This window comes from Epinephelus fuscoguttatus, linkage group LG8, assembly GCF_011397635.1.
Source record: "Epinephelus fuscoguttatus linkage group LG8, E.fuscoguttatus.final_Chr_v1".
NCBI classification, from domain to species: Eukaryota; Metazoa; Chordata; class Actinopteri; order Perciformes; family Serranidae; genus Epinephelus; species Epinephelus fuscoguttatus.
Genome location: NC_064759.1, coordinates 36900830 through 36917101, shown reverse-complemented (window position 1 = coordinate 36917101; position 16272 = coordinate 36900830). Strand labels below are relative to the sequence as shown.

The 16272-nt window shown below is 41.7% G+C and overlaps 1 protein-coding gene across 1 annotated transcript; it reads left to right on the top strand.

The window, feature by feature from the left end:
- Positions 1-10778: 10778 nt before the first annotated feature.
- On the top strand, positions 10779-14339 carry id4 (inhibitor of DNA binding 4). Its single transcript, XM_049584381.1, has 3 exons — positions 10779-11517; positions 12071-12136; positions 12866-14339. The coding sequence occupies exons 1-2, from the start codon at positions 11140-11142 to the stop codon at positions 12116-12118; spliced, it is 426 nt and encodes a 141-aa protein (XP_049440338.1). The 5' UTR covers positions 10779-11139; the 3' UTR covers positions 12119-12136; positions 12866-14339.
- The last annotated feature ends 1933 nt before the right edge of the window (positions 14340-16272 follow it).

Below are 16272 nucleotides of genomic sequence, written 5' to 3'. Positions count from 1 at the left end.
ATCTAAAAGAAACTTTGTTCACTTTCTAAATCCATGTGTATAGATAATGTGACATAAATCTGAAGGACATTTACACTTGAATGTATATTTTGAGTTACACCACATCATAAAACATCACCTACATGTTTATATTATGTCTTAAAACCTCAAAAGAAATAGGCAATAAACATTGTAAAAATGGTGACCACAGCTCATGATTGCTGGTTGTCATAGTAATACAAGGTGCATTTTGGCCACACACATTTTCCAGGTGCACAGCAGTCAGGTATAAGATATAAAAAATATAATCAGAGCAAGTGATGGAAAGGTTTATCACTGCAGACAGAGCTCAAAGAAACTCTGATACAGCTCAGCCCTCCACACAGTCTGAGATGACTGAATCTGGCATGGCCAAAATAACTACAATCAGACTGCGGAGTCAACACTGTGTCTTCCAGCTTTTCATAGAGAAGGGAGGTTAGCTGTCCTACACTAGAATCCCTCATCTACAGGGAAAAATTATCAAATGTGCCAAGGGTAAGCTCAAGAGACATCTCTTTAACCAGCAAAAATTAACATGTATATAACAGGACAGCAACTAAGAGGGAGAAATGACAGACAAAACACGCATCTTTTTTTTATCTTAAAAACTCAACTGTAAGTTATTTTTTACTTAAACCAATTAGCAGACACATTAAACCAATTAGCTTACTGAATTACTTTTCATTGCTTCATTTAAGTTCAGTATTTATCTGCAAATCTGCTCTGGAGCAAACAGGAAAACAGCTGACCTTTTTCTGTTTGAGAAAAGACCTATTTTATAACGTGATACATATATTAGTTCATATGTCATAAGTGATATATGACGTGAGCTGAGCATGGCAGGGTAGCGTGAAAAATTGTGCTATGGTTTTAAACTTTGGGATCCATGTTTTCAAGTAAATACATAGGTGATATGAACGACTTTTGACCTGCTTCTAAATCATAGACTGTATAACAATATGTAGCTATCGTGACATATACCACTGATTTGTGGACTCCAGTTTTGAAGCTTCGAACTTGGCATTTTGGCTTGCGCCATCAAGCAGGAAGTGACCAAAGTTGGATGAGAGGGTGGAGATGTGGAGGAACAAGGGGTGGATACTACCTGCGACCGCCTGTCACTTAAAGTGGCCATGCCCTCAATTATGGATCACTTTTAAGGGACCTTGTTGTGAACAATTTCAAGTAGGAACTTTTTTCGTTGTACCAAACTACACCTGCCAGCCATATCACTGCACAGAGGGAAGCGTGCATCTTCTGCTGGCTCACTTAGCACCACTGAGCTAGTTAACGTTACAGCTGAGCTCAGGAGGACGCCATTATTAACTTCTTGCGCTGTCACGAGTCTGAGCCTCTTGCCAGTAAGTAGATACACACTTCTGTCTGCAGAGTCATACTTTTCATATGGTTGGTTGCTGTAATTCAGAAGAGGAGGCAGACATCTCTACAGCTGATATCTCCAACACTCGGCTACTTACAGCAATACAATCCAGATGATTGAATAGCACTACAGGTAAGAGGAATAATATGTATTTTTGATTTTGGTGTGAACTGTCCCTTTAAGCCTCACTAAAATATAAACAGGTCAGTTATATCAAAAGTCATCACCTGTACAGTTGTCATGAATGTTGAAATTAGCTGAAGAGAACAAACCTTTTCTTTGTACCACGCTGTAAACATGTATACTGTTGCTGTTAAGTTGAACATTCTAACATGGGGGTCTATGGGGGTTGACTGGCTTTCAGAGCCAGCCTCAAGGGGCCAGTAGAGGAACTGCAGTTTTTGGCACTTCCTGGTTGGCTTGATTTTTCAGCCCCAGAGGTTGCCACTTGTTTTAAACAGAAGGACACAACTTTGACTTCACTGATATTGTGTCCTAGTGCCCTCTATTTCTCATTTTGGCTAAACTCAACATTTTGTTTCCAAAGCTTGCATCATCAGCAAAGGAAGCAAGTGTTCAGCTGATTGTCTTCTCACTTCCGAGGAAATTTTTGAGCCATTTTTTTTGACGCCTGATAAAATATTGTACAAAGATTAACCTGAAAAAGGAGAGAATTTAGGTTTTGATGCCAGCAGAAGAGACAACAAGCAGGGCAGCAGCTGTACAACAGGATGCAACAAAGGTGCACCTGTTGTCACTCACACACACACACACACACTGATCATCACAAACACACACACTCATACAAATTTGTGCCTGCACCTACATGTTGTTGGGTCTCTCCACAGTTTGGAGTACAAACAGGACATGGCAGAACTGAGCGAGCATCCAAAACGCCAGGTCAGGAGTGTTTGATGTGACCATAGTGGAAAAAAAGGAAGTGAGAGTAGCAGCTGGGGGAGTTATGAAAAACCCCCAGTGGTGATGACAAGATGGTAGTGAATAATGCTTTTAGACTTGACTGAACTGCTTCTGACCTAAATGAGTGTGGCCCAGAACACAGCTCCCCCTTTTAGCACAGATAATATGAGAATAGATCATGGCTACTAAACACAAACCCCACAGGTGGACTGGCACATGGTGCGCCTGTCTGCGGAGAGAACTGTCTATGTGGAGGTTTTTTTTCCTTTTAACTCTATTTTTACTCTGAAGCACATTTTCCATCTTGTTGTGGCTTTTTTTTTTTTGACAACAAAAAAAAACTAAAATAAGTCAATTTATCTGCAACAGTCAAACCACTCTCTTCTTTCTGTTTAATGCTACATATCTATCCGGTATCTCTCATGATGCATGTGCGTGTGTGTGTGTGTGTGTGTGTGTGGATGGTTACTCAGGTTGCACAGAGTAAACACTGAACGCACCTGTGTAAATGACACACAGAGAGCTGTTGTGTTAAGCTGGGAGGCCATCAGGGAATATGGCATATTGTGCAAACTGTGTCACCTGGAGAGAACGAGAAAAAAACAGTGTGGCACCACCCGTCACAACCACAGCTGAGCCGGCTGACGCGGACAGATCTGGGTTCAGAAGATACAAGCAGCTTACCTACACCTGATACAGAGTAAAAAACAGTGCATGCAAATGTTAGATATACTTTGAGGACTGTTGTGCAAGCACTTGGAGACACAGTGTTACCACCCAGCTCAACCAGACAGACCAATAACAGAAAGCCAATCCACCTGTTGGGTATTATTTACAAGCTATTGTCTCTTCTGCTCTAAGATCTGTTGGGCAAACTGTGTCAGCTGGAGAGACTGTTCTGTCACCTATCAAAACCACAAGCTGAATTTAGAGTCATTAGATGATGTATAGAAAGATTCTAAGAAAACTAGGATGATGCAAAACAACCACAAATTAGAGTAAGTACATTTATAAGGCCCTGACACACCAAGCAGATGGTCAGACATTGGTCAACGTTGCCCCGTGAGCGTCTGACGCCCTTATCTTTGTGGTGTGTCCCGCACTGTTGGCCCTCGCCAGCCCTCATCAGCTTTTTTTTAAAGCTGATTCAGCATGTTAAATCGGAATGGAGATGGCAAAGCCCATCAGGGGATGAAATCACTCTGACTGACAGCTCAGCTCAGCGCACGAAAAGAGAAACGGAAGTGAGGAAAGTAAACCAAAGGCTAAAGTCAGGAGGACGTGAGATAAAAAAACACTTGTTATATAAGTTAAGAGTCATTGTTCACGGGCGCACAGTAAATGTATATGCTTCGTTCTTTTGCCATTGGATTGTGTTGTGAATGTGCTAACTGGCTAACTAGCGTCATTATGGCCTTAGGGTTTCCCTTTTTGAGTGATGAACGTAGACTACTGCCATTTGTTGGTATTGAGAGTCATTTCCTCTCATGCAGGTGCAGAACATACTTGCTGGTTTACCATCGGTTGTAGTCTTTGCTGTGTGTTTCGGTGCAACTTTTTGGCTTAGACACAGGCGAAGTGAGGCAACACAACAGCTTTCTTTGCTAGCTCTATAATGTCCATTTTGTGTGTCTGGCCCCTAAGATTATTGTAAACATGTTGTGTCTCTTACAGGCCAGGTGTTTTGCTCTGAAGGTATGTAAGTGATATGTCTATGTCCAAGGAGTTACAAAAAGCAGCTATTAGCTGATATTATTCGATATTGAGGTGTGTTCACACCAAACACAAACCACATTTTTGAGCAGATTGATTACATTCAAAGTTGATGTAAAGACGCATATAGATGTGAGCCCCAGGATCTCTCAATTCAACACCAGTACTGTACAGAGCATAAAAGGAGAAAGCTCGGAGAAGAGGACTACATGGTAAGTTCTGAAAATATGCACGTGCTACTTGGGTAAGCTATTTTGTTGAGCTGCATCTAAGCAAAATGGTCAGAGGAATTTAAGTTAAGTGTGTTAAGGCTTTTATTGTAAAAGGTAGAAAATTGAAAGAGTATAGTGGTAATACTCTGCTGTGGACGCTATGAAGAAATAAAAGAGTTTTGGTTTACACTGCTTTAGAGCATGCAGCTTCCATGTTTAGGCTACATCACTTAATTCTAGCTATGAGTTGTACTTTACAAGGAACCAAGTCAGCACTAAAGTTTGCATTAACTACCCCCCAGTTAGTTAGCAAATCCATTAACACAGCTGTTTGGGCCAAATATTCTTGAGTTGCAAAATTCTCCAAAAAACTAAAAGCAGCCATATTTGTACAAATAACAACAGGTGAAAATTTTTGCTTCAGGCTTGGTGCCAGCACACCTTTTGGAATATTAAAAGTTGTATATTTGTTATTCATTTATTAGCCTACACCGAATAAGCGATGTATTGAAAATGTACAGGTTACTTTTGCCAAGAATCTGGTCTTTGAGAATTAGAGTCTTCACACATTGATACCAATTTACAAAATGTGCCTTTGTCTTTGAATCTTTGCCCCAGTGAGGACCCCTCCAGGCCTACTGGCCATGACTGAACTTTCCAAATAAAGTCTGTTTTGCAAATTATGTGGTTTTCTTTGAATTGCTTGTGTTTTTGAGAATCTTTGTCGGACTGCCCTATATAAGGCTAATAATGCACAATGCTCAACCTAAAAAAGTGGCTTCTTTTCTTTCCCTGTTAAAATGCTAACATGTTGTCAGTACAAGTTTTGAATGTATTTTGAATACTTAATGTATTTTATAGGCTAGGTCTATTTTGCTAATTGTTCTGGTAATGGACCAAGTGAGTATACACATGTAGCTTTGGAAAGCATGGTTGTATGGCAGGGCTTAGTTTGAAATGTTTTTTTAAGCTTGGAAATACTGTGTTACCTCATACACCTACACCTGGATTTAACAGATGGGTGTGGATACTGAGATCAAAAATATTGTCTTCGTGGCTAGTGAGTCAGCTTTCCACCTTGTTAGCTAGTGGAATCTAATTATTTTATTAAAAACAAATTGTTATTTTCACAATGCAAAAAAATCCATTCCAATTCAAAAGAAAAGGGTTGTTCAGTTGTCACCCTCAGTGCTGGTTACCATTATAACATGCTCAATGAAGTGAGATTATCTCCTGTTTTAATGCCATAAGGGAACAAGAGGTGTTGAGCTGCCTCTGTCACTCAAGAGAGTATGTCACCACCCATTGCAACTTCAACCACATCCCAGGGAAACCTCTTGCACAGATGTGGCCATCATGCAATTTCCACTTTGTACACAGTTGCTGCACAGTTGGCCCACCACAAAAGATTTGAAATACTACTAATGCAAGACTTTTTCTAGCTACAGTCACTCACAGTTTCTCTACTGAACTGCACACATGCAGTTTTGGCAGACTGGTCAAGTTAGTAGTCTGACATACACACTGTGTAGCCACAACAAACACAGAGCTTCACCAGTCTTATCTAGTAATGAGTCTCTAGTTACCTGGCTCCAGTCCCCAGTCAACACAGCTATAAACCTTTAGGGAAGTAGAGCCAGCAGGGCTACAATTAGAGAAGTACATGCAAAGGAAGCATGAAAACAAACACAAAGACAGAAGGGCAAAGGATAATGCACACTCATGTTTCCTCCTTTGTTCGGACCTACTTTGAATTACTGCTTGTGTTAAACTTGAGGTCAATCTATGCATCACTGACTGAGTACAGGGCTAAAGACAGACAAGAATAGAATATAACAAGGTTACTGAGCACAAAGAGCCAAAGTACGCCCGTTTACATTCCTACCTACACTAACTGGACACACACAGGACACGCCAAACTGTGCTTTTAAACAAGGTTATTCTCTGAACTCTTATCAACCTCAGATACTTTCACAAAAGTAAAGAATCAGGTTATATTGGCCTGGTCACACAAGCAACACACTAAAATTCATCAACATATTCTTGTGATATATGTGGCTCTAGAAGCATGGTGACACAGGAACAATGTAGTGATTGTTGGTAAATTACGGAAGCTGGTGAGCTAACTGCCCTAGCCAACCAGTCTAGTACTAGTTGCTCACAATAGCTCTGAAAGCTTCTTTCATTTTGTAGGCCAACTGTGAAGTTAACATCGCCCTGGTTCCCTAGACAGAAGGCCAATGGGAATTTTGCATGGGATTTAGGATTACTGCAGAGGGTAAGCTCTGTGGCAAACAAAAGTTTCTGATTCTTTAACATTTTGTTCAGCAAGATAATCTCCACAAATTTTGAAGCACATATGAAATCACCAAGGGTCTCATTTATAAAACAATGCATAGGATCCATCTAAAAATATGTGTGCGGACAAAAGCAACGCACATACTAAAAAACATTGGACAATTTCTGCAATCAAGCCTCCATCTCACCTTTTGCATTGTGAATCTTCTGTCTCTAAAATGTTCGTAAGCATGGGTCAAATTTTCTCCCATCAAGTCTATTTTATAGATCACAACTTTTGGGAAAGAAGCATATGACTCTTTAAGACCTCGTTTTGTGCTTACAAAATGTTTAGAAATTAGACCCCAAGAGTAAAAGCCTAGCGTTCAGCAACACACAAACTTCACCGAGGTTGCATGCCTTCAACGCCGCCACCACCACAAGGAGGCTGTAAATGCGACTAGAGAATATGATGACGCTCTGTAGTCTCACTTAGCCACTTGTTAGCAACCGTCTTTTTTTAAGACAAGAAGCTTCAAATGTGGGGTATCAGACATATTTTATGTTGAAGAACAAAATGTCATATTTTAGGCATTTGTTAACCACAGATCTTATTTCAGGTATCTCATCAAAACACATAAAAAAAACAGAGGGGAGACTGGGAGTGCTAAAATGCTAACTCATTCCTGGGTTTTAGAACTCATTCATGCACCATTCTATAAAGAGTAACTGAAGGGGTCAAAAGCTCTTCAAGGTAGTAGGGTCAATTAGCAAGCTACTTCGCTCAGCTAATAGGACAAATGAATGCACACACTTAAAAGACTTATTTGTCAGATCACCTTCTCTCTCATCCTTACTTATAACTGTCTGTCAACCATTCCTCTATTGTGGAGCAGTTTATATACCAACTAAGGGAATTCAATAAATGTGGATGTTCCAATAGCTAAAAGGCTACAAAAGTTTCCTTCATTTTGGACTCTCCAGCTCTCCACTCCCTCGAAGGTCAGCACTGTCAGGTAAATGTTGCAAAGTGTCAGAGTTTACTTTAAAAGATTCTACCACAAAATGTTGCCATTTGAAATTCTGGGAAGCTGTGGCTAGTCAGGTGGCGATAGTCAGACGGTGATTCTCTCGTAAGTCAGCCCGTTCTTCACCGTCCCCGCCATCTGACGGTTAATGGCTTCTTCGTTTGCAAGGACAAGGAGGGCGCGCAATTCCTTGTCTCTCCAGTTGCTCATCTTTACAGTGTCTGTCAGGTCTGCGTTTCCCTCTTGCTACTAGCTGCTTGCTAATTCCTGCTATCAGCTGTTTCCTGTTTATCCACCGCCAGTGGGTCGCACGTGCGGCGTCATCAACAGCTCCTCCCACAAGTCTTCAACAGCCGTTCCCGTTGCGGAAGGCCGCCTCGGTCTGTTTAAACTAAAAGAGTTCCGCCAATTTGACTACCCTACGAGGCGGAAAATTGGGCACCTCGGATCAACTCGCCATTCTGCCTCTGTGTGTATAAACGCTCGCAGTTGGCCGGCAAAACGGCCCGACATTCGCGGAAAATCTGGCAGTGTAAAAGGGGCTTATATTGCCCATTGGTGTGAATGTAAGCGTGAATGGTTGTCTGTGTCTGTGTCAGTGACCTGTTCAGGATATATACTGCCCTGAACAGGGTGGTGACCTGTCCAGGTTGCAACCTTTGTCAGTTGGAATCAGCTCCAACTCCCTGTGACCATCCAGAGGATAAACTCTTACAGAAAATGGATGGATGGATGGATGGATGAATATGCAAGAGCCCTATCATACAAAGTGTTAAGTACTGTTGGCACTAGTCTGACCTTTTGCCTTTTTATTTTTCTTGAGTTAGCGGCAGAGCTGAAAGAGCTGCCAGGGCCCATTGGTGAATGAAATTACTCTGATTGGCAGTTCAGCTCAGTGCACAAGGGGGGAAACGGAAGTTAGGAGAGCAAACAAACAACCAAAGTCAAGAGGGCGTGAGATCAAAACAAACCTTTTATATTTGGTAAGATTAGGCCTATATTTTAGCCACTAAGCTCTATAGTAAAAACGAGAGGCAACACAACAGTCAACCTTGGTCGCCACTGGCTCTTTGATGTCGGTTTGGTGTCTCTGGGCCTTAAGAATCACCAACCATTGTTTTTTCATCTGCTGGCCTACCATTGTGTGAATATTCATAAGTTGGCACATTGAGATAAACAGTTGAAGGAACTAAATCTTTTAGGTGTAATGACACCAAGAAGTTGCAATGAGATGATGTACTGAATCCAGTGCCAGTCAAATCTCAACCAGTGGAAAACAATTTGAGGAAGGTAAGTCTCCTGGAATTTTTCTCCTCCTCAGTGGAGCAGAAGCTTGAGTGACGTTTAAGTCACCTGCTTTATGAAGGGTTCGTCAAAAATGCATTTGTTTAGTTTGTCACAATTGCACTTTGCTTTTCACACATTGACGATGTGGATAAAAACAGGTGGATGTCTCGTGTTAGTTTCATACAGCCTTTGGTCTGTTTTTGCCTGTAAAATGAATAATTTTATATGGAAAAACTTTTCTTGGCAGGAAGGTTTTCCAACCCATTACCCTTCAGGAAGGAAGCCAGAAGTTTGAAAATTCAGACTCTGTGTACAATCTCCGACTTTCTGTTTCACCATGGACATAAATGGTCAAAATGTAAGCATTAGTGAGTCATTGCTAAGGCCAAACTGGACAGTGTTTTCCTCTTAGACCTCGTCCGTCATCTGCTTGTCATGGAAGAGAGTTCAAGCACCATGTTGCCATTGGAAAGGCTGCCATCAAAGATTCATACCACTGACCCCTTTGAAGTTGTCCCTGAACCAAACATTGTTGCAAGCATTACTGAGCAGAACAGTCACTTCCCATGGCAACAGAAAACAGAGAGCAAGAGAGAGAGACGGAGGGAGGAAGACAGAGAGAGACAGAGAGAAGAGGAAAATACCCATTTAAAGCCATTTAAGCCTTTCAATATTCATGACAGAAGAGGCTGTGGTGGTTCCCATAAAGTTTGGGACATTAAACCTCCAAAGAGGCACTGAGGTGGGTGTCATCCCTGCTAAACTAAGACCTTAGGGCCCCTGTATGAATCCTGGATGGAAAACACTCAGGATGAACTGAAGCTGAGTTTCTATGTTGTCTTGGCAACCTGCCTGAGAGAAAGAAAGAAAGAAAGAAAGAAGGAAAGAGGAGAGGAGAGGAGAGGAGAGGAGTTGTGTGTGAATGGAGGAGCTCCCCATGAGTGGCGCCAGGCAGTCTGCCCGGCGGGCGACTCAATAGGCGCTGTGAGAGAAGGAGCGGAGCGGCGACGCGTCCCGGAGAGCGGAGGAATGTAGGAGGCACAATAACACACAGCTGGAGGAAGGAGTGGCGAGGAGGCGCCGCCAAATTGGCCCGTCCCGGCTCCCCTAGAGCTGCAATCAGGGATGCGAAAATGAAAATGTTTGTTATATGAAGTCACAATAACAATTCATTCAATCAGAGATGATGATGATGAGCTAGAATTAGGGTATATATTCTTGAGAACTCATTTTCTCTTATGAAGTAAATCTGATAAAAACACAAGTGAGCAAAATTACAACTGACTGCAGAAGTGAGGCATACATAACACTGTAATAATAGACTACAATTTGGTCAGACACTCCCCATTTACTGTAACAGAAACACTTGTATGAATATGTGATATTGGTCCAAGTTGCCTGCCAATATTAACGCATCTCCGAGTTTAATGGGTAAGTCCAAAAATGAATTAGAAGTGGTCAGTTTTTATTTATAGACGTGTTAAATTGACTGGCTGCTGTCAGGTTACGCTTTGATTTCATTTCACCCGGTGAGGTAAAGCAGGTTTCTTTTTTTCGTCTAAGCAGGTGGTTTGGCTCGGGATCGTCTGTCACCGGAGTGATCAATACAAGCGGGGCTGTGCGTAATTACGCATCAATGACTACAGCACTAAAGATGCAATAGGACGCTAATCAGCCCGGTGAATTGTGCAAATTTATCATCGCCTCTGGCGGGATCAACCAGAAAATCTCCACGAGAGGCCTCTTGTACGGCTGGACGTAAAGGTAGGCTACTTTACACTTTTTTTCTTTGAACCGCGACCGTAATGCGCCGTTGACTGTTTTAAATCGCCTTTCGCTCCCTCTCTCTCTCTTACACACACACACACACACACACACCTCTCCTACCAACAGGCAGCCCACCGCAGCGCACACAGAATGAGACACGCCTTTTTCTCGGCTCCGTTGTTGGGTCGGTGGGCAGCGGGCTGCCGGTGATTGACCAGCTTCTCTCCCTGATCTGTCAGCCGGCTGGCTTGGCGCCTCCCCTCTCCTCTATAAATGTAGGAAATCTATTCACTCCTTTCACACCGAGCCTGCTGAAGTCAGAGGAACTGTGAGGCTCCACGGGATGTGTTGACAGACTAGAATTTCGCCTTTTGGTTTATTTTATTCTCTCTCTAATTTGCCGCTGTATTAGAGTAGCTTCTATCGTGTTTACAGCGCCGTGGTCTAATCTCAAATACCTCCTGCTACCAGTAACGTAATTATTTGATTATTTTTTTCGTTGCCTCTGTCTCTGAGCCGTTGCTTATCTAAGATGAAGGCTGTTACTCCAGTCCACCCCCAGGACTCCTCCTCCAGCAGCAGCCAGCTCTCCCTGCACTATCTGTCGAAGCAGAGCCTCAACATCGCCCGGTGCAGGATGGAAGAGGAGGACCTGTTCTGCCTGCAGTACGACATGAACGACTGCTACAGCCGGCTGAAGCGCCTGGTGCCCACCATTCCACAGGATAAGAAAGTCAGCAAAGTGGAGATCCTCCAGCATGTCATAGACTACATCCTGGACCTGCAGCTGGCCCTGGAGACGCACCCTTCTCTCCATAAACAACAGCCACAGCGGACCGGGACCTGCCCTCCCCCAGCCTCCAATCCCAGCCGGACACCGCTGACGGTGCTCAACATTGATCACCACCAGGTAAGCTTTAATCAGCGGAGACGACTCTCCGTTCCTCGTTTCCAACGGGACTTATCGGGGACCTCGGTTTACTGTACCTCCCTGTGCCAGACTGCCGTCCGCCAGTCAGACTCAGACAAAGCGCGTCATGCCCGTTATGTGTCATTGTCCTTTCAATGTTTGGGGAAAAAAAGACAGAAGACAAAATGCTACACACCTCACATCACAGCCTTGAAAAATCATGCGTAAAAACGCATTCGGCGTGGGTTAGATTGCGCACTTGATTGCGGGGCTTTATGATTTGCATGATAATGACAGTGTGTGTCAGAGGCCCACCTTATCCCAGGATTGGTGAAGTACCTCAGCCTGCAGCCCACTCCACTGCGCACAATAAGGGCAATTTGTTATTCAATAGGCTATAAGAGAATTTATTATGGGAGATATAGCCGGCTAATTTTCTGCTGCTCTGCTGTATATCATTTATTTTGCAGTGCTTTAGGCCTTGCCTTTATTTGGTCTTATCCATGGGAGCCAAATCGTTTTACATGTTTCTTTTTCTTCTTCTTTTTTGTAGAGGACGTCAATAGTCAAAAAGCCGGAGGACTCTATTTTATGCCGCTGAATAATAAGCACTGCATTGGTAAGTTGACTTGAAATAACATTTGTCATTATTTTATTTATTTATTTTTTTGTGAACAATCAGAAGTTTAATTGCTGTTATTTTAATCATGGATACACATGTGGCCAGGAGAAACCCCCTTCAGTGGTGGTCATTTAAGTATCCCCATTAACTTGATTATTGTAGCCTATATGTGGTGTAAATTGTACATCTCTAGATCGCTCTGGGGAGGCCAGTACATGTCAGAGAAAATAATAATTGAGGAACATGAAATTGGCACCAACCTCAGAGGCAGCTGTGCTTTGCGCAATAACTGTCACTGGTGTAGCAATCTGGGAAGAAGAGAGGGTTAAAACCTCAGCTTGCCCTCTCTTTCATTCTTACACACACACACACACACACACACACACCCACACACACACTCCTTCCTCGCTCTCTCTCATTCACCCTCTGTCTGTCCCTCAGCTCCATTCAAGCTGCTGCCCTGGCTTTAATGTTAGATTTACAACACTGAATCTAAACACACCTGGATAAAAACATGTACCCGGTGTGTGTTACAGTAAGACACTCTCAGTCTATCTCAGCTGCCTCTCGTCAGCCTTGTACAACAGCCTGAGGAGCTGTGTGGTTGTTGTTTGACCTGGTTTGTTTTGGGTTGTTGATCAAGCATGGCCTCTGTTTTGTCGGTGGCGCCAGTCAGTCTGGAGCTCTGCAGCTCACCCCCCCTACTGCTATTCATCCCCTCCACAGGTGTGTAGGCTGCACAGAGCCGCTCCAAAGCCAGCAAAGCTTCGCCAGGGACTCACACCCAACTGGAGGCACAATCACAAGGGGATTTCAAAACTGCTGGGAAGAATTCAACCCAAATAAAATCACTATTCATATCAGCTTTTTTTTTCTCCCATTGAACAAGGAGTCAGTATGTAGACATTTTCCCTCTCCTTCCTCCTGTTTAAGTTGCTCCAACTTTACTGCTTGTCACTCGAAATTTTTCCAATTAGAGAGAAAATATGGAATCCCCACGCTGAGAAGTTTTTGTCGGAAAACCCGTCTGTCAACAGCTATGAAAACTGTTTGTGAATTGTGCTCAAAGAATAACTTAAAATGACTCCAGTTTAAAGCTTTACTAAACTGCGAAAAATCATTGTACATGTTTTGGGACATCTATTGTTTAAAATAGATGATTTGTGTTGAACAGGGATGTCATCCCTGGAATTATAAAATGTTTGATATTGTAAAGAAGAACAATTCTGATTCGAGACAATTAAGAATGTACATATAGAGACACAAATGTTCTATAAAAAGTATGTGAAAGGAAGACTTATATGCTTAAAATAGACTATTGTAATTATAAGATATTTTTATTAAAACCTTTTTTTGTCGTTATGTAAATATTGTGTTTCAACTTTTAAGTCTTTAGTGAATGAACGTGGTTATGCTCTGCCAATAATGTCCTCACATGATGATATCAGTTAACTCTTTGCAGTGTTTTTGGAATAGTTAAATATGTAGCATGTCAGGCTCATTGCAGAGATATTGAATGTGCACTGAAGCAGCCCTCCCTGTGTAGATACGTGGTGGAGTTCAACACAAGTTCTTTTATTATTTGCCCTGCTCTGCTTTCTCTTGAATTGTTTTGTACTCATTAACTATGACAACTTTGACCCGCTTGGAGCAATGGGTCATTCTGCTGTTTGATCTTTTTTTTTTTTTTTCTAAGAAAAAAGAAAGGCCTGATTTGATTCTGTTACATTGCACTCTTGTTAAAAATTAAGTGGAGAGTTACAGCACTTCTGACAGTGTTTACAATACCCCTGAAGAAAATAACTGCTAAACAATGTCTCTGTAATTTTTTGTGCAGTCAGAGATTCTCCTTGAGAAGTTAATAATCTACACCATGAAATCATTCAACTTTGGTTATGAATTGATGAGTATGTGAACATTAACAGACTCCGTTTGAACAACAACCAAATGTATTCAGACAGGCAGTGTCTTTAAGTAGATATTAAATGATTTCCCTGTTGGAGAGTCAGTAGCCATTGTTAATGTAAAGAGTAAAAAAAAAAGCCTTTATTTTTCATGACATTCAACACCGAATTTACCTCACCACCCTCCTGCCAGTGTGAGAGGGCACTTGTACATTACTGTCAGCTGCACTGTTGGACTTGACCTTCACTGGCTTGTGAGGAGTTGTCAAAACAATTAAAGTTTCCAGGAATAAGAATTGTGTCGTCTCAAATTTTGTCTCAGGGGGCCTCTTGTTTTAATGCTGTCATGAAATAATGAGTAAAAAGAGGGAGGTGCAGGGTGAAACTAAACATTATGCAGTGTGAGCGTTTCATGGAAAATAAAGGGTGGTTAAAATATTCAAATTTTGCAGATATCATATAATACCTTAAACCTGTTTTACAGGATTTAGAGATGAAGCTCTTTGTTCTGTGGACTTCTATTAATTCCATCACACACATTGCCATAGCTTCAGCAGGACTGCAGACGTGTATGTGACAGCCAGGAAGTCAGATTTGTGTTAAACTATGAACCAGGTGTCATTCATTTTTAAAGCCAAAAGCAGTATCATATTCTTGCAAAACCAAACTGTAAATGATGTCTCTATATGAAAAAGTTTATTCTACATTAAGATGTTTAAGGGATACTTCTTTATACAATTTAATTCTATGAACAGAATACAAAAATATCGGCTATAGGATATTGCAAAATAGAAACACCTCAATGGTTCAAGGGATTTGTGGAATTACATATTTGCCTACCTTTATTCATCTTGTGGACACTGAAGGACTTAAACAGGCCTCCGTAGCAAGTACAGTGTAAGAAGCATGTGCCACAAAAAGGTTTTATTTCTGTGGATTAATAAATACATATCTGTAGAAAGAGAAAAATGAAAAATTCACAGCATTCGCATTAATCATAATTTTAAATTTTACCTGTGGTTATCTGGCATTTAGCTGACAGCTTCACCTGCAGCAACTTATGATGCGTAAAGATAAACAGTAAACACTTCCTAGATTACTAGCAGTGCCAGAGAGTTGAGATCAGGGTTAAGTTCTCACGCTCCCTCACAAGGATGTAGAAAAAATGTCCAGTAAGGAAGTATGACATTAAAAATACTTAATGACAGCATAATCGCTGGGGCAAACAACTGAAAATCATACTCACACTTTTCATAGAGGTTTATGGGAGCATTCAGATAGAATCAAATGTTCTTAAATGTCCAGAGATTTGAAAAAGAGTAATTTCAAATGATGATTCATGATGCTGTAAAGCTAAAAAAACAAACTCTTAAATGTAAAAATCATTCTTCTTCCAGCCCCTACATTCTTTTTCAGATTTTTTCCTGATTTTCAAATGCAAATTTTTCTCAAAATAATGAAGAAAATTTATCCTGAATATCATTATTGTAATGACATCCACCTCAACAGCTGTCAGAAATAACTGTTGTTTTTAGTTACAGTGAATACCCTTCCTTTCTTCCGATCTCTCACAGAGCTGCCGATTTTTCTTGTAGACACACTGACCCTTGTTTAGTTGTCCCCACATCAACCTGCTGAATGTGGGTTAAAGCGCCTGTTTGACACAGACAAGGCCGGCGCCAGAGACGCCGTGTGGGTGCCACAGACACCTTTCAGACACTCTGCACCACCGTGGCCATCTGAGGATAAGCAGGCCACCTGTGTGTGTTTATAGTCCACAGTGAGAGAGCTGGGCCTCGCTGCCCTTGACAAGCACTGTCCTTGTGATGTGAAACGTGTGTGTGTGAGTGACAAAAGGTAAAAAAAAAAAAAAGAAGTGTTGAAGCACAGGTGGCCAGCTTGACAGTTAGACCTTCCTGATATGATTAAAGATATTCTGCTTAGAGAGAACACAATATGGGCCAGAGAGTTGAAGCCAGGATTCAGCAGCCATGACTGCACACTCATGAGAGCATGGCTGATTCATTTTATCCAGGAAATGCTACTTTTTATAGATAACTTCAGGGATACGGAGGAAGTAAATGAAGCAGACGCTTTAACTTAACCCCGCTGATGTTTCTTCGTATTTACAGGGTAATTCACCCGCTTTTTTCCACAATGCAATTTAATTCATCACATATCAACAAAAGGTATCACTAGAAAGATTTAAATTTAAATGACACTTACTGA